Below are 27,771 nucleotides of genomic sequence, written 5' to 3'. Positions count from 1 at the left end.
TGTCGTGAGCGAAAACAGCGGCCTGCCTTGTCAACGTGTGGCACGGGACAAACATAGCGTCAAGTTCCTGTCCCCGACGGGTTTTCCCTCAATGGCGCGTTGTCTTACCCTGCAGCCCTTTTCGGACTCCCCTACTCTCTCCCTTATCTATTCTCACGCTTTCTTGTTTGCTTTTCCCATTGCAAATGAGATTATGGCCCCTTGTTTTCCAATACCCTTTTACCGCTCCTTCACTTTCCCTAACCGTGGCCGCGAGTTTGAGCCAAAGCCTGTCCGGGGTACATCGCGCACATTGCGACGTGGGCCGAGTGGACAGCTATAGGCGTTACTGAGGGAGAACAAACGCCGCGTGAAATGTGTGGACAGGCATGCGTGGTTTGTGTGAGTACAGGCTGAACCACTCGCGATGTACCCCCACGCCGCGTCCGGAATACTCGTCTTGCCTTGTCTTTGGCATTGCATCTGTCCGAACCCCGATTGTTTGAGGAGGAAGGGAGATCCTGAGCTGCATTGAACGGGCCTCGGTTTGCACGGGACTGCCGCAAACATTGCAGACAGTGGTGACAGACGTGTTACAGTTCTTTTCCGTTCTTTTTTTTTTCGTACAAAAGCTGCGACTTCGCAAAAAATAATAAAGAAACTCCTCTTCGGAAAGTAAACTATATATAGTAAGATATGGTAAATAAACCTACCACTGCTTACTAGTGCGGTATAGGGATTTATTATGAGACGCTAACGTTTCGCAAGGTAGAGGAAGCAATTCTCGAGCGGGAATGCTTATCGTCATCTTAATGTTGCCTTCAAAAGGAGCACATTCTGTCAAAATCGTAATTAGAATGTACTTAGCAGATCACCACATGGTGTACGAATTTTTTCTCGTTTTTCCAGTAACCAATCAATAGAATCATTACATGTCTTATTTGCTCGTTCATTGTTCACAGCTGGTGACTACTGTGTAATACATTCTAACGCACGAAATACTGCTTAATCGCTAGCTTTAATTGCTGCTCTTCCCAATGGTTACCCCGCTCCACTCGAACATCGATCACGCTTAAGCACAGAGCTTCGGGAATGTGACTGAGATGAATGGCGCGTTCCTTAATTGCCAGCTTCTACCCTTACAAGCTGGCAATACAGACACTAGCACGACGCCTTGAGGAATCTTGCCAATGGCTAGAAGCCTACAACACGCGTCTCGCCAATTAGGCAACTCTTGCATCCCCGATACTTGCCCTGCAGCCGCCTCTTTCTTGCTAATTAGATTATCGAGCTCTGCCGCGGACGTTAACAACACGCGAGAAAATAAGACCTGGTGTGTTATGGTAAATAATGACTTATAGGAAGAATCGCCCCCGTACGAATATGGCATGGTTTATTGTTTCTTAACTGGAGCAACATTGATGCATTTCCTACCAACGACAAAGCTTGGGGACTATATATATACCACTAAATTCAGCAAGGTGTATGGGTAGGGTACAATGCAGTGTTTCTCCATACCTGTGGCATTTATTGAATGTGGTGTGGGACTGAAAGATAACGTTACGGTAATTAGTGTGTTTCCTTCTAATATCTACACTAAGAGCCATACTTATTGGTCTGTTTCATTATAGTCACGTCTTGTATATAAAATGGACCCCGATGACAAGAAAGATACGAAAGGCAGCCATACTACACTATTAAAAAAAAAAGCTGCGGTTCTTCACTTACGAAGCCTAAACAGTGGGACATGATGGACTGGCAGTAGTGAAAGGTTCCAAAAGACTCCTAATAACCTACCTTCATTAAACAACCCCTTGAAACATTCTAAAAAGCAGTATTGCGTACGACCCAATCCAGAGGACGCAATTGTGGTTGGTTCAGATTATTTGATTAATTGATTGATTGAGCTAAACGGTTTTTTATTAAGCCACCGGTTACCGTTTTTCACGACACATTTATATTATAATAGAGCATATGAAAGCAATATATATGTAAAAATTAAGCAGATGACACACACGCATGTGCGCAAGTGCACACACGCACAAAAACAAACAAACAAACAAGGGACACAGCTTGCTCGCCCAGAGTCTTTCATTGCGCCGAGACCTAACACCGGGGCCCAGGACATGTCTTCTCAATTTTCAGTATGATACTTGATCACTACCGACTGGCACACAACCACGTCATTGCCTCACGCACCTGAGATAAAATGACGCAAATATTCACGCACTAGAAACTCCAGACACAAAAAGTTGGAAAGTAATGTACCGAAACGTAATGCGATTTTCACAGTAACCTTCACAGCTATTTAGGATGATGTAAAACATACAAATATACCAATTATCTTTTTAAAACTAAATTTATTTTGTTTTCAACACGAAATAACTCGCCACTGTGCATTCCGCTGTTTCTCGTTAATAACCACGCATTATCGGCAAGTGAAAATGTGTTAACTTGAAGGTTAATAGTGAGCTTAACTTGAATTTTCCAATTAAGTAACATATATTAAAAAGAAGTTATCTCACGGAATACGCATTTTCATCACAACAGGTTAATTTTTTTAACGTCCAGTTTTGCTCTTACTTCATTTTGCGTTTGTACACTCACATATCAATTACTGCACAATCTCATGGGGTGACACGTACACAACTTCCCTAAAACCACCACAAATCATACGGAACCAGAAAATTTGATAATTCACGTTTAGTTCACCCATTATACAATGTTAAACAGGTGCAGGAGGAAAATAAAGTTCTAGATCTTGCCACCCTTGTGAAATTCAATTTCGCCAGTTTTCTTCAATGAACAAATCTCATTATCATTAATTCTTGGATCATCTTTGCTAAGTACTAATCCTGCTCGTTTCGTGCAGCATGAAAACTTCAATCTGTCCAAAATGCGAACAAGTTATTACAAACAGACAGTTAACTTTGCGGCCATATCATTATCGAATACATTACCATTTGTAATAAAAATTTTAAAAAGCGCAAATATCGCCATGAATTGAAGAAGTTTTTCTTATGCGGCATTCTTTTGTCTAACTGGTTTCTCTCTCACCATGTAATTCTTTCTGCAGTCTCTTGTTTTTTTTCTCTTCTTTACATACTGTTTACTAATAATACTTGTTTTCATTTCATGTACACAACGGGACCGTCTTCTGTATGCCCTCCTTGAGCATTGTATTATAAAATGATAAAACATTATTTAATTTGATTTGATTTGAGAGAGAACTTTGCAGAGCTCGAGACACGCAAGAACGCCGCGGGTGACGTTATGGGACTTTTCGGTTCCATGAGAAAAATCGTCAAAACTACCACGCTGATTGTACACATTGTGGCTCCAGACTCTTGCACTTGCGTCCACCACTTTCCCGAGAACTAACTCGGAGGAGAAATACGTCTCCCGGGCTTTTTCGCATGCGGAGAAAATAAGATATTCGGACGTCGGAAATCTGTTGCAACGCGCTTTTTCTTCGCGTGCCGGCATGTACCGTAACAGGGGCTTTGCCTGGCGAGATTGCGGGGACACGCTTTCCGCGCTATATCAGTGGGTTTCCAAGTAGGCGGAAGTGCGTGTTCGGAAGCTTCCAGGTGAAAATTCATCACCCACGGGTAGCGTACTGGTCTCGTCCAGCGCAACTGATGGCAAACGCAATAAATGACTCGGGATTTCTCGTTTCGTGCCACTTACATTTCGTGCTTCCCCGTTCTCGCTTATTCCTGTCGTGTCGGTTGGCTTCTATTTTTTCGTATTAGTGGAATCTTGGGTGCCAGTCTGTGATTCGTGATAGGACTTCTCACAATAATAGATCAATCTGAAAGGTAGATAGCAGATGATGTTGCATGCACACGCATTAGATGCTTCCAGAACTAGTTTCTGAAATCCCAGAAGCCAGAAAGAGGTATAAAATGCAACAGCCAGCCACTCAATAAAAAAAAAACAAGGTATATATGTTTACTAAGATGATGTACGATCGCCTGAAAGTCTTTTAACTTCGGAATCACAAGCAGATAGAGTAGAGTATTCAGTTTATGTTTACGATTGGTAAATTTTATAGACAAATGGTCAATGTTGTAAAAAAATGGTATGTTAGAACTTGCTGCATGATGGCTCCCGGTAGTAAGAATTACCAAAACATAACGTTGGGGAATGACACACACACACACACACACACACACACAAACACACACACACACACACACACACACACACACACACGCACACAAACACAAACACAAACACACACACTACCCACGCAACACACACACACGCACACACACACACGAACTCCAAAAACTCAAGTGGGGGAAATACACTGCTGCTGCATATCGACCTGCTCATTCCTGAGAAGCTAACTAGTTTATTTATTACAGTTTCATGCTGCACTCACTAGGTTTTACCCATGTTATTTTTTTAACTAATTGGCTTTTTCAAATAAAAATAAAATTTGGGAAGTTTCCCCTCTTCATCTATGTTAGATTGGCTTGAGCCCGTTATACCTCCTGGTGGTACGGGCTACCCCCCTTTTTCCTTTTAGTTATTTTTACATATAGGGGGCGGAAAAAGCACACACACACACACACACACACACACACACACACACACACACACACACACACACGCACGCACGCACGCACGCACGCACGCACGCACACACGCACGCACGCACGCACGCGCGCGCGCACACAGGAAGTTATGCAAAGCCTCGCTATGCAGTTCTGACGGCGAAGCACTGAACCATCGTTTCACGCAAAAACAAAACCTTTGTCTTTCAATCACTGCACGGTACATTTTACCTCTTTGTGTGCCTGCCTCAAAAAACAAACATCACCAACTCGGTGCACGTCAGTAATTGTTTCGCTTCCTGTCATAACCTCCACTTTAATGCTTTTTGCGTTGCCCAAACCACCAACTTGACGAAGTTTCCTTCAATCTGTATTCAGTGAAATGTGACTCACAGAATGCGTAGGCGCTTTGAAAGCTCTTCCGTAAGCGCAACCTTACCAGAATATCAACCTTCGGCTGCAGTAGCAAAAAGTGTCTCAAACATTATCTCCTTTCCGGACTGTGCTTGTGTTTACTGCGTTTGGCTTTGTTTTATCTTTCTCCGATATTTGATTTTCACTTAAATTTATCGCATCAATGCTGTCTACAGTAATGCACCAACCAGATTATCCACCACTACATGTAACTGTGCCATCTTGTTTACTTGACCAAAGGGTTTTTTTTTAATACGCAATCTATTTCTACTTATTCCCGCTTTTCAGATTTAATACTGATCGGGCACCGTGTGAGACATCATTATGTAGCATCAGAAACCAGAACCAGTTATTTCAGTCATTATTAGTGTATGTTGTCGGCCAATCGCAAAAACGATTTAGGGGGAACATTTTATGAATTAAAATCAATAACACCTTTACGTGAGGCATAGAACGTAGCGAGCAATATGAGAAAATTCACGCTCTGAATGTAGTTCGGTTATGCTGTCGAGCAGGCTTGCTGTGACGATGTTGACAGGCTGTGGTGTTCATTTTAAATTTATAGTGACAACTGACGCACTTCAGTTATTGTTGTTATTGTTTATTTGTACAACACAGCTGTTATGGTTGAGCTTTCACGCTTGTCCTAGATGAAAAATGATCGTCATCGTGAACTAGCATACGCTCAATCACCACCTAAGCACTCTGTACAAACTGCTAACAAGAGAAGCAGAAATGGGTGGCCCCCAATGAGTACTTGCCGCATGTTTGTTCCCTTGTTCACTTTTATTGAAACATTGGGGTGTCTAGAGAGATAAGCACAAGGTCTTCGGTACGTACGTGAGAGCTTTCATGGTTGATGAGATAAAACGATAGACGGTAAGATAACGACCACGGAAAGAGGGACAAAAAAGTCACAGAAAAAAACTGAGAGAAATGAAAAGAGTGAAACAAAGAGAAGACTGAGAAAGTAAACAGAGGGCAAAACACAAAAAGACACCAACTAAAAAAAAACGTCCATGCACCTTCACAAAGTGAACGATGACTAGTGGACGAAGCTAGTGAAGTTATTGATGACGAATGGGCAAGCTAGGTCCTAAGGTCTATAACGTCTACGTTGAAGTCACCGACTTGTATAAAAAACTGAAGGACGCACGGACGGATGGATGGGCAAGGGATGGACGCACAGGTGCACAGACAGACGGATGGGTAGACAGATGGACGGATTTAGAGACGGACAGACAGATGCAAGGACGGATGGACGTTCGAAATACCTGACGTCAGCCGCACAGCTATCACCTCGAAATTTAAAAATGCAACTTTCAGCTTGATTTTATCCTCTGGTACCGAACTTACGATGGTGAAATTAATGGCAGATTTGTGAGAAAACACTTTATCAATCTAAAAATACATTTGTTACTTCACTGCAGTGTCCCGTCTAATTTATAATATTTTTGACAACCAACAAAAATGCAAGCTGTTGTGTTCTTTTTAGTATTTTTATTACGCCGTGGTCGATGTTTTCGTTATAGAACATACATGCTTGACTATTTTTTATTAGTATGCTAGGCTCGGTGGTGTCTATAAAATAATGCGGCATTGCGAAAATGATGAGGTTCGTAAACAGCGAGCCGTGAAATTTGGCAGTAGCCTGTAGCGTACCTCTACCTCTTTTGAAGAGCAGAATCTTTTTAGCACTTCCCTGATGAGAGTAGGCGTTATCTCTCGTTCTTTCACGTTCTCACTCTAAGCAGATTACGTGCGCGAAGAAACTTCATGAAGCATTACGCGCCTACAAAAAACTTTATCGCAAGTTAAAAAAGCATCCCATTTTCATACTCTCCTTTCATTGTGCCCGAACTTCTTATTCGTCTTTCTTAATCAAAGAACTCGGCCAAATTGCTTCGCTTTTCAATTTCACGTGCTAGTTCACTAACGCCACGCTTAAGGCAGTGAGAAGTTTTTCGTGCAGATAAAACTTCAGTGCCTTTAAGTATCAAGGGATTTAAAATTTCACGTTTGGCCTTTGCGTTTTGTGGCACCGTTCACACTCAAAAGCAAAGCGTTATCATTAGAGGGATGTTCCTTTGTTCAAAATTACCAAGGCGCGAACAAAACAATATGTTCTTAGTTATGCCCTGCCCAGGTAATATAGTGGCTAAGGTACTCGGCTGCAAAGCCGCAGGTTGCGGGATTTAAGCCTGGCTGTGGTGGCTGCATTTTCTATGGAGGCGAAAATGCGGTAGGCCCGGGGGCTCAGATTTGGGAGGAAGTTAAGTAATCGCAGGTGGTCGAAATTTCCGGAGCCCTTCACTACGGCGTCTCTCATAATCATGTCGTGGTTTCGAGATGTTAAACACTACATATCAGTGATCATTATGTTCTTAGTTATGATCAGTATTCATTTGCGCAGTTCATTTCATATATGAAGGAAGCATGCTTCCAAGTTTATTCGTTAGGAGTTCCATATCAGGCTTTCCCGGAAACTATCACATAATTAAAGGTGGACGATGTAAATTCGTGTTCAGATTATTCTTTTCTGTTATCATTATTGACCGAGAAAGTATTTGGGAGGCACCGTAAAAAGTAACGAATGCTGTTTCGCACAACCTCAAAAACAAAAAGTACAAGTGTGACCATGAGTTATAAAAAAAACTGTATGTACAGCCTGAATGTAAGGCTGGTAGCATTCACCTTGCCTTTCCAGCCTTCACTCGAAAACGCATGTAAATGCTACAGTTGCGGACCAAAAATTGTTAATCTTTGCCCAAAACTAATGCGTCAGTTTGTATAAACATCGGTAAAACAATAACTCCCAATCTGTTTAGGCATTCATACCTCTCTCCCAAACACCGCGCTGGAAACTACTGAAAATAAAACATTTAAAACTTATTTTGCAATAAATTTTTTTTCACATGCTGTTCAGGCAATCACTAGAAACAGTTCTTGATTTCCAAATCGGTCTTCGATACTTACTGGAAGTTAAAGAGCAATGCTACAATACGCTAAATGCTGGTTCTGCGTCTGCATTGCCTCGTGCTGACATAGCCGTGGTACTCACGGAACGGTTTAGCAACTAATTGAGCTCGCTAATGCCCACAATTGCCATAGCCTCAAAAGCAGAATCCTGGCACATCACACTGGCTTGCGTGGGCTGTTCAGGACAATGGTAATATATCAGTACAACCAAATACACGGTACAATTATGACGCACGCCGTAATGGAGGTCTCCGGAATCTTTGACCGTCAGGTGTTTTTTTTTCAAGGTGTACTGCCATCGCACAGTACATGGGCCTCTAACATTTCACCTCCATCCAAAATGTGGCCTCCGCGGAAAAATTTAAGCCGCGACCTTCGCGTCACCAGCCGTGAAACGTAACCACAACTCCATGAGGCAGACATGCTATTTAGGCTAGAAAAGCCTGGCTGTAAAACATGGTCACATGACACCCATTTACATAAGGGGGTAGGTATGTGTGCAAACGGGCTTCGGTAACTATGGGGAGAGAATTGTTCCAAAATGACGCTCACATAACTAACTCTCCGCTATAGCTTTCAGCAGCTTCTTTTGTTAGTTAATTCCAGTCACTTATTCTTGAAAGGGGGTTTTCGTTAGGACAGAGTTTTCGACAAGTGCTGCTGCCTTCCTTAAGGCAGCGACCTCTCTGCCTTGAATATTCAAGACTTGTTGTTGTGTAGTACTAGGTTAATGCTTCGGTCAACTTAAGAGCGAAGCACCTTAAGGGTGGTGCTCTTACGGTGTCCGTGGTCCCAACTACAATATATGGGGCTACGCTCGGGTAACGTATATACGCTATGGGTGTGACACAATAGTGGTTTAAATTACACTAGTATGAATCGTAATTGTGATAGGACACCATAAAACACCTACGAGCACAAACCCGTTATAGCCGGTTTCACCAGAGCCTGCCGGTCTCTAGCAACATTGTGCGTTCACCGGAAAACCATCCCTGGAAACTTCCAGTTTCACTTGTTTTTACGTGGTTTTAGCGTTTGTTGCTGGCCGCGGCTGCTTGTGTTTTGATGTTTTATGCGAATAAAATTATTCCGATGAAGCGCTGGCAACTCGAGCACAGCTGTGACAAGCCAGGATGCAGTCTACGTGCCTATAATATTTTATATGCTAGTCAAAACGTTCTGTTTTCCGACCAATGACGATCGAAAGAGCGCCTGCATTGCAGCGATCACGCGAGAAAACTGGATTTCCACCAAGAACGCGTAAGTTTGTTCTGCCCTTCATCAAAGGCAATGTAAATCTCAGCGTAGACTGATGGCACAGAGGTGATACTCAGATGTCAGACAAGTCAAATGCGCCCAGTTACTGAGAACACATCATGCAGTCACCGTCGTGTTCCACCCGTGGTACATAAGTGTACTGACGCCCGAAATGGGCAGCAAAACGTGTAAGCTAACACTGAAAATCCATCGCAAAAGTGTTTGTTTTATAGTTTGAGTGATATCAATTATGTGCACTGTTCAAAACAACACGGGACGCAAAGTACCCGCGCTTAACATGAATCGACGCACAAAGTCCGTCGAGGTGTGCAAGCTTCGTTGTCGTTGCATTAGATTTTTTTTTAGAGCAACGCCGGCGAGTGGGTTCTTATTTTTTCGAGCAAATGACTCAACGCCTGTCTTTCTGCCACTAATGAACATCGCCGCATTCTCGCTAATGTATCTTTGGGTGTGAACATGGACTGTAAATTTAGGTAGGTTCAACTTGAAAATTTGATTCACGAATAGCTTACTCGGGAGTAAACCATAATAGTTCGCGAGACCTTGCAAGCACAGTTGACGTCGTCACATCAGCACATTTTATAATTTCTCAGTCATATAAACACTTTGGATCGCTAACGATTCCGATCGCTGCTAATCTCTTTGAAAAGTGCCCGGTGTGACACAGGCGCAGAAATAAGTGTTTCATCCTGAGGTTGTGAGCTTAGACGAAAACACAAATATGTTCAGTGTTCAACAGGAGGAAGGTTTCCAGTTCTAGTCGAAAAGCTGAATTGAACAACTTCACAATGAATCGAGTGACTTTTCTTCTGCATGTCGACGATGTGGGTGCGCTTTGAAGGTGCGGACAGGGAAAAGACAGGTGTGCGCTCTCAATTTCCGGTCCACGTCTTTAAAGCGCATCCACATTGTTGCCATGCAGAACGAATCGGCCCAATTAGGTTGGCTGACAAACTTCTCCTGCAGTTTATGCATGTTGGCATCCATTCTTTTCCTGCGTTTATGCATTTTGGCATCCTCATATTTAACGTAATTCTCTGATAATTTTACACATACATAAATTCAGCAGCTGCTGCTTTAATGCGGATTGGACGCGTACCTCGGCCACGGCAAACGTGGAGCGAATAAAATGCACTACCAATCGGTAAATACGATTCAGTGATTACTTAACATAATGCTAAGACACTGCGAATGCACACAGTTCTTTTGTTCAGGGCTGTAGTATGTTTAGCATAAGTTCATCCACGCCGTTGTGTTTGTATTACTTCATTTTCCTTCTTACGAATGCGAAGTAGCACTCTAAGCATACCACCACGCAAACATCTTCAGTGCCTACTAAAGTACTTCTTGTGTCTGAAATCGTAAATTACTTCAATGCATCGCCATGTATTGAAGCAGTGCTGATGCACGCATTAAATTAAAAAAAAAGGCTGCGAAATGCTACACTGTCGAATCCACAACGTTCACGGGCGAAGCGCCTTCCGCGAAAAAAACAGGACAGGAAAGAAGAAAAATGGACGCCTTCCACGAAGGAAACAGGACAGGGTGGAAAAAAAACTGACAGAGCTGCAACACGCCAGCTCACCTCCATCAGTGCAATATTTTCCTCATCCTATCTGACGGTGCTCGTGTCCACGCGAAGGGGAAATGAGTGCAGCGAAGATGCTTCAATGGGTAAAGAAAAACAAATAAAAAAGGTCATTGTGGTTTGGTTCGGGTAACTCTACTCAGTGGACATGGGGATATACGCTTCATTCGACTGGGACATCGTGGGATCCTATCAAGATACGTCGTTTTTGTGTGTGTTTGTGCGTGATTGTAAACACGAAAGAAAAAATATATATCCAGATAGAGACCGCTATAGCGAAAGCAATGAGAAATGAGGAGGAGGGAACGTTTGGGAGAGGCAAAACATAATAGCTGGATTGACGCTATATCCAGAGCTATAGCATCGAAGAAAGCTCATGACTACTTCGTCCGCGAAAGAATGAGACGTTCCGATCAAAATTGAACGATGGGCCGACGCGAGTACCAGTCAACCCTCGTCTAATGTTTTTTTTTTTCTTTCAATATTTTCACCGTATACGCCTCTTCTCGTAAAATGCAGGCCAGAGTGACTCGCGGTAAAGCACAAGTATACTATGTTTTGGTATGAAGTTCGTGTGCCTGTGCTATAGTGACGTTCCCATATAACATCTGGAAAAGACGCAATCGGCCCTTCTATGACTAGTTCAGCAATACCAGCCCGTAGCATTCCCTACGCTCTACTACACGACAGCGTCTGATTGCCTCAATTTGTAGGTCGATGAAATCCTGGCAGAATTAAAGAAAAATAATTACTCTGCAAAAAATTGTATTTTGTCATTTTTTGTTTATAGCCACCCCTAAGTCTTTCTTAGCGCCAGAATAAAATGGGATTGCGAAATTGAAACTTTGTACAGTCCAGCTGAGAAACTGATGAGATTAAAAATAGTTCTGATTTTTAGCAGTTGTACGCTGCTCTGGATCCCATCGAAAGCTCTCGTATTCATGAAAACCAAACAAACAGTTTTCAAAGCTGATGAAGCATTTTTCACAGAATCTATCCAGCGTTAAATGTCGGTACATTTCAGGCTGCTACAATACGAAATGCATGCAACGATACCTTTAATATTGCAGTTCATAAAGCACAAAACACAGGAACTATTAAGCGATAAAGAAGCGCCAAGTGGTACTCGAAAAGGGCATGCACAATTCAGCCTAGCAAAAACACCTGGTTCGCAATGTCCTTCCGGGACTATTAAGCAGACTGATCATCGTCTTCCTCGTAGCTAGCGCCTGACTGCAAATGAATAGACGTGACGCATTATCATTGTTCTGAAACTACCACTACGACTATGCTGAACAAATAATGGAGGCAAAACCCATATATGCTTCACCAAACGAAAAAAAAAAAAAACTTATCATCGGTGCTGACCGTCCCGTGGCGTCGGATACTAGTGCTGCAAGAAATCATCAAGTGGTGACGTAAAAGCATGACATCACTACGACGTCGCAGATCGCAAACTTTCATGAACTCATCCATTATGGCGTGACGTCATGTGACGTCACGTGATAAGATGCCGTTGTAGCACTCTCTGAGAGCACGCGACTTCAACAAGAGAGAATGAAGACGTCGCTTCATGGTGGCATCTGAAGCCACGGCTCGTGATAACTTTACCGTATACATGGACTCAGAAGAAAAAAAATAATTAATAATGTTTACCTCTCTCTCTCTCTGTGTCGTTTCTGAGTGTCCACACAAGGAGTCCTGTTTGATTAAAGTTAGCAGGTTGCAGTTCACACGACTAAGAAATATAGGACTTCTTGCGCAATACTTGAACTGTCTCAAGACACACAGACGGTGTTTTAAACAATAAGAAGTGTCAATAACCAACGCGTAGCCTTCGGAGATAATACGGCACACAAACAAATCTCGTACGAACCGAATCATCGGCTTAAAAGATTCTCTAAGAAGTCTCAAATCAGTACTAGCACTGTAAGGCAGGATTACTACGCGTCAAAGCAAAGCCGGAGCCCCAGTGACACGTTTTGGTTCTGACATGCTTGATAGCGAAAATAAATTTGAAGACAAGTCTTTGTCAACTCCGCGAACACTGTAGAGAAATATCCACTTAATATCTTTGCCCCGCAATATTAAATGGCCGTGTGTTGAAACTTACTGGGAAAAAAAGCAATAGAATATTGAAAAGCAATGAAAGTAATGCCAACGGCAACAGTGAGACCCCCATAGGCGAGCGTTTCACTAGTAGATTTTACGTAGTAATGAAAGCGCCGCGTGCTTCCGCAGAAGACTCGGCGTCTGAGTGCAACTGCCGCATTGCAAGCTGGCGCATTTCCGAGAATTACGACCATTTTTAACGAATGAGTAAAATTAGGGACGCAGCAATACGATAGACACAAAAGTGTAGCCGAATGTGAGTCAAGAGACCGTCGCTACAGCTTAATACTAGAACAGGCAAGCGTTAGCTCATCCCTGACTATACACAATCTTCTTGGAAATCAGTGGTTATTTGACAGCTTAACAAAGCCCGGCCATGAAATCGCACAGAACGAAATCAAGGTTATGAGTACGTACGAGCGTAAAGATGATGTAGAGAAAAAAAAAGTTTATATTCCGCGAAAAGGACGTGCTTTGTTCTGGCAGCCACCTTGTCTGTGTATATGCAGCATTGCTGCAGCTCGCAAATATTCTTCTGTTAATGCATTTCATCCAACTTATACACATCCAATTTTCAACCTTTCAGCTACATCGACGTCTTAGAAGGAGCTGATACCATGCTGAACGTGCTCCACATTTGTTTTGGGGCTGCAAAAGCGACAGGAACACCTGACTGTGTGATTTCTACAACAGATTTCTGGAATCCAGAAGAAGATCGATACGCTTTTTCTGCAGAGTAGAGCTGCTCATTTGTTGAATCCAGATGCACTTATTGTTAAGTTCAAGTATTCATAAACTTTTGCCACTGCAGGCATAGGCCACGGCCAAGCTAGATTCGATTGAAGAAAGTTAAGAGTCTTAATTATTCAGATATGGAAACTACTCAAATAGCACTAGCTCTACAGATATAGAAACTGCTCAAATAGCACTAGCTATCTTATGTTATCATGTTTTTTCACGTGTTCTTCTTTTGTATAAAAATTGCTGATTTTGCGCATGTGCGTACAATATTTGTGACCCATGTGAAATTGTGTGTTTATGTTGTTCACTAAAAGGAAAAAGAACTAAGCTTTTATTTTGCCTATGCATGTACAGTGAATTACGCGATATTTTTGTAAAATGCCTGCTGCTCTCGAAGGGTTCTTGGGCTCTCTCGAGATGTCTCCGACATCTTTTCGCCTAAGGACCTCCGACTCGATGTTGTTGGAAATAAACTTGACTTGACTTGACTTGAAAAAAAAAAAAGATTAGCGCATACGTGCGTATGGGTAACGCTCAAAATGAACTCTGCGGAAACGTACACGACAACAGGAATTTTATGATCTTTGGTTATGTTAGTCGCCCAGCAGGAAACACAGGTTTTTTTTTTTTTATTTTAGCCAGAGTCTTTATGAGTAGGACTGGAGATTTTTGTTGTGCTACTTGTATTGATTTGCCACTGCTCCCAATGCTCGTCGAAAACTATATGACGCAAAATTTACCTAATAAAATAAACACACTCAATAATTTTCAAGTTATTTTCTGTAGTGATAGCCACCGAGATTTGTCATCGCTGACTTGCACATTTTCGCAGTCACCGTGAGACCGACGTCCTTTCTGAACGTGCGCTGCCTTTATCACGGTGTGCTGTGGGAGGCAGCCTAGCTTTATTCCACATGCCTCCTGGCTTTTACTCTAGTTTCCGGCTGAGACGCACACACGGTCCCCAGTTTCTATTTTCAAACATTGCCAGAGTCGATTCGGGAACGAAGTTCACAAAGACGCTCGTTATTTTGACGAGCATCGCCCACGGCAGTCGTTATTTGGCATAGTTGTTTTTTTTAACCCCCGTTTTCTCGAATGAGAGGGCGACCTACATTCGTCGTTATAGTGCGTCGAATTTTGTTTCAGGGGAAGTGGTTCACCAGAGGAACATTTAATGATTCACCATCTAAAAAAAAGAATCGAGGAAATGAAGTGTCATTTGTAACCATTGAGATTTCTTCCAAGCCACTAAGTGCCACTTGTGATGAGGCTGTTTTTGGCGTCGCAAACAGTTTCTGCTAAGACCGAGTTTACTCAGGCATCTGCACATTGGTTCAGATTTTGTGATTACTTTGTATGAATATGATAGCTTTTTTTAGGCTAACGTCAGGACGGCAAAGAAACGATCGGTTCGCTAGTTGCCACTCACTGCAGCGCATTCATCGGGAAATGAAGTACGTTGTGTGCGTGACGTTTGGTACACTTTTTCTTTTATTTGGTCCTAATGACAGTGAAGTTTCAGACTGACGTTTGTAACAGGGAAGCGGAAATTGCGGGGGCGCTAATACATGTGTCGAGATTTTTTAAATTTTCTTTTTATTCCACCTTTTTGTAGGATATTTTGGGTAATGTGTAGCTTACACAACTCGCCGTACGCGTTCTCTCCGACTTCCAGCTCGGCTGTGTACAATTACTTTGTCCGGATTTGGAAGGCTAATATGGCTATTCTCGGCGGTGATGTAGGAATGACTGAAGCTGAATGAAGCCAGATTATCAGCTATTGGTGGTAAGAAATGAGCTTAGCTGTCTCAGTGAGTGAGTGAGTTAGTGAGTGAGTGAGTGTAATCTCGTTGAGGTGTCAAATAACGAAACCTCCCAAATTTACATACACCCATCGTCTTCCTTTCAGGCCATTCGCGTGCCTCAGGTTTGTTACGTTATCGAAATCTGTGCTTATTTAATCACATCACTATTAATCTGTTTCCCATACTTTTCAGGTTTACATCGGTAATAAGGAAAGCGGAACTACGCGTTCGTGTCCGATCTCTGTTGCTATACTCCCGTCGATACCGTATGCATGCTAATAATAGCACACACCCGCATAGGTTGATCCAAACAACGTTTTCTTTCTCACTCTTGCACTAAACTAGGTTAGAGATTGGGAGGGTTGCGAGCGCCGACAGCGGTGAGGAGCGACACAACCATCCATACAAAGTGGCTGTCACGAGTTTCTGCTGCAGTGAAGCACTCTGGATGTGCACATCTCTTCATGAGCTTTGCGGAAAGCCTCCTGTCACGGCTCATACACATGCGTGTCGTGCGTCTTCTTCCCTTTGAAGTGGGCGTTGCAAAGAGCACTGCTGATGCTGGCTTTAGATACTCGTATTACATCATATGAAATGGACTGTTTGGTTCAACCAAAGAGATGCCAAAATTGACGCAAAAGAATGGAAAATAGCATTCTGTCAAATGTACTTCAACAATATTTCTGAGAGCACGCAAAATATTGTGTTTGGTGCTGTAGATATTTGCTTTCACTGATTAGATAAGCGTCGATCTTGATAGTGGTAATACGTGGTAATACCCATAATCTGATGTGATGTTTTAGCATGGCGTTTCAAACTGTGCTGTATACAGTAGCTAGCGCCTGCAGCTTATTGTGAAAACCAGTTTAATTAAACCTGTTTTTTCTTTGCTCTTTCCTTTTTGTGCTTAGACACAGTGTGTAGCAGTATACATTTTACAATCTCTTCTACCTGAACTGAGACTACATGTTGCGGTAATATTACTGCTTTTTCTACAAAAACACGCGCTAATCACAATCGGCAATATGCCGTTCACGCAAGATAACTGGCAAATGGCACGGTTGTGTACTGTTCTGCGTCACCTAGATCAACAGATATGTGAGCGAACAAATGGAGGACTACTACCCACCTAGGTATAAATATGCACCTATTCGCATATGTAGATGGCCGGTTGTGACATTGAAGATGTCGCTCGTTGCAATAACAAACGGATTTGATCAAACGTGACTCTAAGTAAAAGCAAATGGAGCGAGTTGCGTGGAATGTGGCTCCTAGGAAAGTGAGCGCACACACACACACACACACACACACACACACACACACACACACACACACACACACACACACACACACACACACACACACACACACACACACACACACACACACACACACACACACACACACACACACACACACGCACGCACGCGCGCGCGCATATATATTAGTTTTGATTGATTTGTGGGGTTTAACGTCCCAAAACCACCATATGAATATGAGAAACGCCGTAGTGGAGGGCTCCGAAAATTTTGACCACCTGGGGTTCTTCAACGTGCCCCCAAATCTGAGTACACGGGCCTACAACATTTCCGCCTCCATCGGAAATGCAGCCGCCACAGCCGGAATTTGATCCCGCGACCTGCGGGTCAGCAGCCGAGTACCTTAGCCACTAGAGCACCGTGGCGGGGCATATATTTTCGTTTGTGGCTTCCCATTCGTATACCTTGTATTTTGCACTAGACTCCAAAGAAAAAAGCATCGTATCAGTAACCACATTGTCGTAACTGAAAGTCGAATGCATTAATTACTTTCCTTTTTTATCTCTCACAAACGCACAAGTTACAACTCGCCGATGAAACGACTGCTGAAGAGCGCTGATAGAGATGAATCGAGCTGATAGAAATGCAGTGAAGCTCGCTCTGGCTATCAAGCCCTGAAAGCCGGTGTATTTGCCCAGGATTCACTCGCGTGCGCCGCTTCTTCAGAAATACCAAATCACTGCGTCTCGCTCATGGCCCGCCACCCTGCTATACTGAAACGTAGAGCCTGAGTTGTCCTACCCTCTGGGAGAGTAATTGGTTCGTTATCCAGTGCAGCGACGCGTAAATGGAGTTGTGAATGGACGATCACGACAACCAGAGCATCCCCACTGAAACGCGCAGCGTTAAAGTGTCGCTTACAGATGGGGAATATACACGTGATGTATAGGGCTCATTCTTCGCAGAAAACTTGGCCCAAGTGTCGGCCTGTGCACATTTATATGGTAATTTATTTTTGATAACAAAATTTGTATTGCTTGATGAAGTTTGTGTGGCTGTGTATGTCAGCCTAATCGGATTTCGCATTCACCGAAAACGTTTCTTCTCCAAAGGCTCCCACTACTGTCAGCAACGCCGTACAATTTTTTTACGCTAGCTACGATAGCCTTTTAAAGAACCTCCGGTCTTCATTATTTGTGTTTATAATGATGACAGGAAGTTTGGAAGCGTGAAGGCAGCCATCACTAAAAATGAACGTGCTTTGAATATTCAAAATGACAAACGGAAGCAGGGACACAATGCAGCCCGCCAACGCTCATTCCCATGATAGAGCGAGCGAATTGAGCGCAAAGTAGGGCAAGCAATACCCAGGCCGCATTACGAAATGCCAGACACAGACGATGGGCCTACGGCTTTTTCTGAACGCCGTAGAGGCCAGACTAAGACAATCGGCAAGTATAGGAAGAGTTGTGCGCAACGCAGACAGCTTCTGTCGATGGCCATGGCAGCGAATGTCGGCTGAATATCTGAGGTACTGTGCGGGACGATTCTGACTGTAATTTCCTCTACACCGCCATCAAATGACTCTTCCGTCACCTCTTCTGGACTACGGTGGAATTGATAATTGATTGGGGCAGGCGTAGTGACTGCCCCAATCAATTATCATTGATTATTCAAGCCGGCCGATTTCCGTTGAGTTGCCAAATAATTCAAAGGGGGAGTTAGGTTCCGCGCAGGTAACACGAATTGAGTAGTAGTAGAAGAAAAAATAAATAGACAATGAAAGGCAGGAAGGTTAACCACTTATAGGCAGCAGGTCTGCTACCCTACACGTGAGATCGTGACAAGGGAGATTGAAAGAGGAAGAAAGAGAGTGAAAGAAAGCACATAACACACACACACACGCCAGGCAGTGGCGCGTGTGTGTGTGTCTGTGGCTGAGGATACCAGGCAATGGCTGAGGATATTTTCTACCCTCTTGTCACGATGGCAAATATCGCAAGGAGCGATATTCACTATTTCAGTGCGAAAGAAATAAGATTTCGTCAATGCCATTCTCGCCGTAAGCGATGAAGCAGAGGGGCCTCTCCTAAGCAGAATTCACTGAGACGCATTGGGAGGCAAAGATAACAAAACGACGCCATAAACTGGCCCCAAATATTACCCCCTTCGCACTACGTGCAGTTGATCGGCGCACAACGAAAAACAAAAATACAACAATAATAAATGACCTAGCTTTGAGGCATTTTGTGTATTCTGTATTTTGTAATATACTGTTACACGCGACTCAGACAGACTCTCACCATAGTTTAGTTTAAACCTTACCCTGCCCTTTGCAACATGTCTGATTAATTGGACAACGAATACGCACAAACGCGCAGAGGTTGTCCGAAATGCAGGCACAGGGCTTCCACGCTATAGACCTTATGCAGAATTGCTGCCATCTGGCGGCCGTCATGTGCTTACCGCCATATTAGAGGCTCAGCGAGGCTCAGTACGCACAGTCCGCACTTGCTTGCGTATATTTATACGTAAAGCGTATCGACGTGTAGCGCGTATGGGCTGATAGTCGCAAGGCCAACGTATAGCTGCGTCCCTTGTCGCGCATAGAGGTGAACTCGAAATGCTGAAGGAAGAAAAATAAGCAGTGCACTTTGCCCTTCTTAATTTTTCAAGCTAATTAAGTTTCCAGCGTGTTATCCGGCTACTGCTCCCGAAACACACACTTGTTTTCTTCTTTCCAAGCAAGGAAAACGTGCAATAGGATTTGTACTCACGGCTTACCATGGTTGTCTAGTGGCTAAGGCACTCAGCTGCTGACCCGCAGGTCGCGGGATTGAATCCCGGCTGCGGCGGCCGCATTTCTTATGAAGGTGGAAATGTTGTTGGCCCGTGTGCTCAGATTTGGGTGCATGTTAAATAACCCAAGGTGGTCAGAATTTCCGGAGCCTTCCACTAAGGCGTCTCTCATTATCGTATGATAGTTTTGGGACGTTAAAACCGACATATCATATCATATAATTTGTACTCATCTTCCCTCAAATTGCTGCAAGCAAAGGCAAGACAATTTTTGCAAAGTTTTCACTCTTAGCCGTTTTACAAGTGAAGGCGACTCGTACGCTTCAAGCAGGAGCCCCAATCAGGCAAGGAGCTTTATTGCAGCTAATTGCGCACGTCGACATTACGTTGAATGTGCCGTGCACATCGAACGCTTGAAAAACGTAGTAGCAGCAGCAGTTCTTCTTCCTTTATGTTGTAAACCAAGCTACAATTTTATGTGATGATTACGTGACGTCGCTTAACATGGTCACTATGACATTGCTGTGCCGCTACTGTGACTGACGTTACAGCGATTTCATAATAACGTCACAACTTTTGGCCTTTGTGGCGTCATCGTGATGTCATGTAAGGACGCCATCACGTGGTGGTTTCTTAGATCATTCGTCTTTGAAGGTGCAAGACGCTGACGCTACCGACGTTCCTGAAGCTGGACGCCAACACGGATTGTCAAATTTCGTGTTTATTTAGGTTCCTATGCCTTAAGTCTTAAGAATAGCAGTGCACCTGCGGGTCTTTGTTTTTGCTATTGTGAGACTAACGCGAGAAAATGTGACCCCTCAGCTGCTTTCTTACCCACGACTTCGTCGCGGTGTTAACAAAAAGTAGAAGTGTAGAAGGCGTCTGCTGGCGCTGACAGCCGTTTGTACAAACAAGTACACAGGAATCTGCGATAATTTATGGTGTGAGCACAACGAGCCACAATATATAAAGAAACGGTAATTACTGATTCGAACTGTACTGGTTCGAAGGAGGCCAACAGCTGAGACACGTGCTGCTGTCTGCGCGAAGCTATAAAAAAAAAACACTTCTCTCAATACATTTGTCTTCGCATGTAGATGGTAGAGTTTACCGAGTGCATATCTCTTGTTGAACAATTGGCCTTCGTAGTTCCACGAAGCGCAATTAACGGAGTAACAAAAACAGTAAAAAAGGACATTGCATACCGAGCGAACAGAATGAGGTGGTCCCATGCCATTTATTCTGGTAATCGGCTGCGTACCAACCAGTACCCTCTCAGAATCTAGGATACTGCTGACGAAAGGAGAGAGGAACACTCCTCTGCAGAAATCATTCAAGTTGCGATGGTTCCGACGCACCATAACGTAGTGTCAGAAGTGGTACTTAAGCTGTTCTGGGGCGGGCGACAATATGATGGCATCGCACAAAAAGTGCAATTCATTAAGCTGCCGCATGGCTTCTAAGAAATGTCTTATCGCTTGCATTATTCCACTGAAAAAAGGCGGGCGATAATAACTAGTAATCGCCGATGTTTCACGTCCTGAAGTCATGGTATGACTATGAGAGACGCTGTAGCAGAGGGCTACGGAAATTTCGGTCACGTGTGAACACTAGCCTGCACCTAAACGTAATCCCCGGAGGCCTGTAGCATTTTGCCTTCATCAAAATGTGGTTGCAGCCACCGGCTTTTGATTCCGCAAGTTTTGAGTCAGCAGATAAGCACCATATTCACTAAACCACGACGGTGTGTAGTTAGGAACAAAAATATGAGGCAGATACGCGAAGAGGTGCCAACATGAAAGGCCACTTAGTTTTTAGTAGTTTACGCAGACGCATAAATTTAACAGGCCTTTAATTAAGGGTAATGTGAGCTAGTATGGATCAAAGAATACAGAGGTCTCCAATGCTGCTAATAAACTAAAAAGAGCAAAAAGTCGTTTCTTAATTGACTTCAAAAAAGTAAGCACAGCTTTCCTGTTTTTGTTAGTTTGTTTTTTGTTTCCCACCAAGAGCTGGGAAACACACAACGAAGATTTACCATCACAGAAGGATAGGAACAGCGGTGAATATAAAAAATAGAAGTAGAAAAGAACCTGCAGAAGCTACGCAAAAATCCACGCAGTACTCTATAACTGAAAATTGACAGTGATATCCGGGTGACAGGTAATCAAAGTCGAGCCCAGGAACAAGGCGACCGCGTGGAGTGCAGTCGTCACTTTCGAAAATGTACGCACACGCGAGCGCACGCGTATTCTTTCTTTTGGGATTGAATATATTTCACGCGTAATCATTCGCCTGTGCTACACTCACCGCGCATTCACTTCGAGTGCTCAACTTGTGAAGTGTGAGGACAGAATTATCAAGATAACGTGCGCTGAAAAATAAAAAAAGAGATTAAATCATATTTCACAATCTTCTCTGATTTCTTGGTGTTTGTGGTTTACATGGCAAGCCCTCTCTTGACTTCTGTCAGAATTCATTACAGATTAGCGTTCCTCCGATTCCGAATTTGTGTAGTGCTATGTGAAGAACGGGTCGTTGCCTCCTAAATACTAGTCGAAATTTCGTTCTAACAGGCAGATCTCATTCCAGTAGGCGCTACATGAGATACGCGATTCCAACAACCTGAAGATGCGCGTAGTTACTTACGTTTTTCTAAGCTTTTGCGCGCAACTCTAACCTCGGTAGATAATCTTTTGGAAAGGACTTGCCTGCATCAATGGTCTTCCTCGATATTTTTCTGACTGCTTATAGTTCCGTTTTAATATTTGTTCTAATACGCACGTCTGCTGCTTAGTGAGGTGAGTTTTCTCATTTCAGCCAAATATAAGGCTGTATTTTGTTTATTCATTTATTTATTTTATTACCTGTTTTTTATTTATTTATTCAATAATTCGCACTCGTAGTGCTTCATGGGTGGTTTACTACAAATACAGAAGAAACACCACTGACACAACAGCAATGAAGGTGAACAATGTCAATTTGGAGTTTCATCACATGTTTTGCTAAGACAATTTTATTCGCTAATTGTTCTTCGAAAATATGTCTACTTCAAAAGTCTGTCGATGAATGCCATACTCATGGCATTCATTAACTTTCACGGGAGCACAATTTCGTACTTTGGACCCTCACCTCCAGCTACGTCTCCCACTCAGCCTATCACGCACGTGACACTACCTTGCTGGCCCGTTTGTGGCTTTGAGTGGCGTTATCAAATGCCTGTTTACTTCTCGTTGGAATGTCTGACAGCCCGTTATGTGAAATATGCGGATGCAGCGAAACAGTCGCGCAGCTTCTCTGTTTGACTGCACCTGCTTTAGTTGTGCAAAAGCGACTCTCTCAGCCTCCCTAGGACAGCAGGACAACCAACCCCTGAGAGAGAACAAAATCCTGGAGCCCTGATACCCGGTCTGCATCATGAGCTGCTCTGAAGGCGTCGCTGCGGCTCCTGCAAGCAACCAGACTTAGTGACAAGCTGCGACTGTTCGCGGACAACGTTGCGTCCTAATCTTCTCAGATAGTGATCTAGTCACTACTTTTTTTACCCTACTGTCACAAACCCTTCTTTTTCTGTTTCATTTTTTACACTCCTTTTTCCCCTTTTCAAGCACAAGGCAGCAAACCGGAGTCGGCTTCTGGAAAACTTCTCTGTCTTTCATTTATCTTTCTCTGTCTCCCTCTCTTTAAGAAGAGCATGTCTATCTTACCGCGTCTGTTGAGGGTTAATGCAAGGGAATGAAACATTTTTACGAGTTCTGTTACGCTTGATAATTCTTCCCGAAAACCACGTTGGAATTTGTTCAAAAACTAGAGCTCGTCCAAGAAGGTGTATATACTTGTAGCTGTGATATGTTGGATAAGTTTGCAGTGTTGCGAAGTAAGTGAAATAGAAAGAAAGTTTTCTACGGCTGAGCGGTCTCCCTTTTTAAAAATAGGCACTATTTTGGCTGTCCTACAGTCACCGGGCAGTTGCAAAGATAAGAAATAAGAACGAAAATAATAACCGAAAATTCTGCAATAAATAAAGCATATGGCAATAATTAAAACTTCATTTTGGTCCAAAGAACACACAGGGGAGGCCCTGTACCACCCGTCTAATCTCGCGTAGGGACCATCAAACCGAACTTGAAGGCCCGTTCATCGTCGTAGAAATACGTTTAGTATATTCTCAGAACCACGCAATGTTTTGGTTTTCAAATTTAGCAGCATGGATACCACATCATAAAAAAATTAAGAAGTGCTCCAACATAAGAATATGCTGTCGCGTTACATACATAGTTCAATTCGGAAGTACACTGGAAAAATGCCGGGCAATGTCTCTGATATTTTACGATGTTTCCATCGACTGATATTTGCGATACTCGTTTTTTTTCCTGATAATATTGCAATATTTACTGCCTTATCAAAGTGACACGCTTTGAGAAGGCGACGGCTGTAAACATGCGAAACAAAACACCGAATGATGTGAACGCTGTGAGGCCGTTATAATTTTCCCAGTATCGTATGCGGAGCGAAGTTTTGTTAAGGTTCATGCATAACAGTTAGAAATAAAAAAAAATGACAGTAATGGTCGCAAGGACAACAGAGATAAACAGCAATCAGGCCCAAATCACTCGTGTTCGCGGGGAGAGGAGAACAGTTGCCCAAATCAAATGAAAATCTGGGAGGCCTTTACTCTGCAAACTCGCTATTTTGGAGTTGTTGTTGCTGTTGCGGCAGTGGTGGTCGTTGTAGAGGTTGTCGGCCCTCGCCTATAGAGTCACTGCCTTTCGGTTCCATCCAAGCAAAGTTCAGGGGAAGTTGTAAGCAAGGGGAGAAAAAAAAATTTTTGAGCAAGCGGTGGTGCTGTAGGTCAGGTTTAGGCAAGCGGTCGTAATAAAGGCGATAGTATTTCTTGGGGACCTTTGACGCGAAAATTTTGGTCTGTCTGTCTGTCTGTCTGTCTGTCTGTGCATTTGTTTGTTTGTCCACTCTTAACGGCACCGGGTACTTGAAACGACCGACTCCATCCGCAGCATCAACCATTGTTGCTCAAGGTTTAGTGTTCATACTTGTGCAATTGTCAATTAATAAGCAATTATTGCGCAAGTCTGGGGCACCATAACAATGCGTATATATTCTGTATATATTCTGCATGTGCACCTTTTACTATAAAATGTATACATAAGTAATTTTAAGAACCGTAGCGCTTATCACGTTCGGTTGACCATGCAACGCTTGCATAAAAAGGTGAGTGTTTCTAACGCTTCGCTAAGACGCGATGGTGGTGGCACCTACCCGTCGCCTTGCGTTCCTAACCTTGCCGCCTCTGAGACGGGCGCGCACACCCGTCTCAAAGCCACGCGCTTCGTTTTGCAAAAAGACTGCCAGGTGGCGCTCATGTCTCACGTGCGAGCTTAGAATACAGGAGGTCACGCTAGAGATAACAGATAAATACAAATACCTGGGCGTATGGATAAGCAATGGGACCGAGTATCTGAGGGAACACGAAATATACGTGACGACTAAAGGTAACAGGAATGCAGCAGTCATGAAAAATAGGGCACTGTGGAATTACAATAGGTATGATGTTGCGAGAGGAATATGGAAAGGGGTCATGGTTCCTGGGCTGACGTTCGGCAATGCGGTCTTGTGCATGAGATCAGAAGTTCAAGCAAGATTAGAAATTAAGCAACGTGGAATAGGTAGGCTTGCTTTAGGAGCTCACGGGAATACACCAAATCAGGGAGTACAAGGTGATATGGGATGGACATCAATTGAGGGCAGAGAAGCTAGCAGCAAGATAAAATTTGAGAAGCGATTGAGAGAAATGGGGGAAGAGCGTTGGGCTAGGAAGGTTTTCAGGTACTTGTACATGAAGAATGTCGATACAAAATGGAGGAAGTGAACCAGGAAGTTGACTGGTAAATACTTAGAAAACAGCAGGTGGCCAAACCAAAAAGAACTATCGGTTAAGAAGAAAGTGAAGGAAACGGAGACTGACATGTGGAGAATGGGCATGATTAAGAAGTCCGCACTAGATATCTATTGAACTTTTAAGCAGGAAATTGCCAAGGAAAGGATCTATGATAATACTCGGGGTAGTTCTCTACTGTTTGAGGCCAGAACGGGAGTACTGCGAACCAAGACATATCGGGCCAAATACGAAGGGGTAGACACAGTATGCAGTGCGTGTGGAGAGGAAGAAGAAACTGCCGAACACTTGATAATGTTCTGTAAAGGGCTTCACCCTATAGTTAAGGATGATGGCGCAGAGTTTTTCAGAGCACTGGGGTTTAGGGACCGGGAGGGCAAAATAAACTTTAAGCGGGTAGACTTAACTAGAAGGAGGTTATCTGATTGGTGGCTAAAGTCAAGGCACGAGTGAAAATTAAACTCTTCACTGCAAAGTACGAATCCTCAAACTCTTTTTTAAGGAAAAAAATAAATATAGTTTTTGGTTCATTAGGTATTACGGCTTGGTGGCGCTAGTCACCGCCCGATCTAAAGGGTACAGCCATATTCATCCATCCATCCATCCGACGTGACTTGATGCGCTCGTTCGCCACCGCTGCACTTTCGAGTCCCTCTAACGCAGCGCCTCCAAAATACCATTCGCCGATTTTCTCGCGCAGAGCATCCAATTAATCGTTCACTCTCTCCACACGCAAGACTATCCTCTATCGACGACATTTGCAGATTACATGCAGATATGGGGCCAATTTTTTTACCTATATTTCACATGCAAGTCACAGTTACTAGTTCATTAACAAGCCTGTGTCAATAAGTTCTAATCACATAATACCACTTCTCGAAACGTTGGCTGCACTGAACTACTGTGTTAAAGAATGTTTCATTGCTAAATAGGAGAACATACGAGGTTCTTTTCTATCATGCTGTTGTTAAAATAACAATCATTTTCAGAAACTTGCTTACCGGCACAATGTTCTGTAAACTGTAGTATGCTGGAAGAGTATTAAGATCATTCAGTACTACTTAGCCTTTAGTGCATAGTATGTTTGAATCCTTATGAAAAATGCCTTTTAAAAACAAGCGGATAAGATGATTGATTGATTTGTGGGGTTTAACGTCCCAAAACCACTATTTGATTATGAGAGACGCCGTAGTGGAGGGCTTCGGAAGTTTTGACCACCTGGGGTTCTTTAACGTGCCCCCAAATCTGAGTACACGGGCCTACAACATTTCCGCCTCCATCGAAAATGCACAAGCGGATAAGCATCGGTGTCACTTTTACTGGGAACTTGCAGTTCATTCATACACTGCCCGAGGACAGATGGCTTACGCGCATGCGTGTTGACCTCGTTCATTGTATTCACTTGTGGACATGAACTTTGTTCACTGTGGTGCATTAGCAAACATGTTTACGTGGGGACTTCTTACAGCAACCTACCATCCATCACCACTCGCTTCAATAGAGGCTTGGTACTTTGTCATTCTGGTGCTGCAGTCGTATCGCAGTGATTTATGACCACAACCAGTTGCTTCTGAACCCAGAATTGAGCTTTCGTTAGCAGTCAGTTCATACTGTGTTTTGTGGTATGGAATAAATCTGCATAGCTTGCTGAAACGCAGCGTGCATCAGTGTGCGGGCTTTAAATGCGCACGATTGCTCCGCAAGACCACACACGGCCTCTTCAAGGCGTGAAGTGCACGCGTTTTCAAGCAACGAACTTTAGTGGGGGTATGTGGGGTTTAACGTCCAAAAAACCACCATATGGTTATGAGAGACGCCGTAGTGAAGGGCTTCGGGACTTTCGACCACCTGGGGTTCTTTAACGTGCGCCTAAATCTGAGCACACGGGTCTACAACATTTCCGCCTCCATCAGAAATGCCGCCGCCACAGTCGGGATTCAATCCCACGACCTGCGGGTGAGTACCTTAGCCACTAGACTACCACGGCGGGGCAGGCAACGAACTTAAGCAAGTTGTATTACCCTGTGACAAAAACGTCACTCTGCACGCAGTAGCCTAAAGCGACTAAAAGATGAATGTAGGACCACGGTTAGAATTGGTTGTGCGGCAGTTAGTTTTTTTTTTGTGCCGTAAGCTGAGGGAGGCACGTCAGATGATGGCAGGCAGCATTGCTTTAGTTGCACTCCGACAGGATTTGTCGTGACCGCGCAGACAGTCTGGCGCCAGCATGGTACCCCGTGTTGTTCTGCAGCGCCAGAGATGGCCGAGCGTTTCAAGTTCCTGTTAACTCAGGAAGAGGAAAGTAACCCCCACGAGGGCAGCAGGGATTAGAAAC

The 27,771-nt window shown here is 43.6% G+C and overlaps 1 protein-coding gene across 2 annotated transcripts in view; it reads left to right on the top strand.

Annotated features, from left to right (window-relative positions):
• Nucleotides 1-14,421, top strand: part of LOC142814233 (uncharacterized) — a 28,612-nt gene extending 14,191 nt beyond the window's left edge. Inside the window, exons 1-2 of one of the 2 annotated variants that reach the window (XR_012894875.1) lie at nucleotides 9,063-9,197; nucleotides 13,502-14,421. Coding sequence is in view for 1 of the 2 variants with exons in the window: in XM_075892594.1 (XP_075748709.1) it covers nucleotides 13,502-13,528 (27 nt within the window). In the remaining variant the exon portion in view is untranslated. Of the gene's footprint in view, nucleotides 1-9,062; nucleotides 9,198-13,501 lie in introns of those variants that run through there. The other variant, XM_075892594.1, reaches the window with a different exon arrangement.
• Nucleotides 14,422-27,771: the final 13,350 nt, after the last annotated feature.

The sequence above is a fragment of the Rhipicephalus microplus genome, chromosome 4 (assembly GCF_043290135.1).
Source record: "Rhipicephalus microplus isolate Deutch F79 chromosome 4, USDA_Rmic, whole genome shotgun sequence".
In the NCBI taxonomy this organism is placed as follows: domain Eukaryota; kingdom Metazoa; phylum Arthropoda; class Arachnida; order Ixodida; family Ixodidae; genus Rhipicephalus; species Rhipicephalus microplus.
The sequence above is the reverse complement of the archived record's forward strand: the minus strand, read 5'-3'. Positions and strand labels throughout refer to the sequence as shown.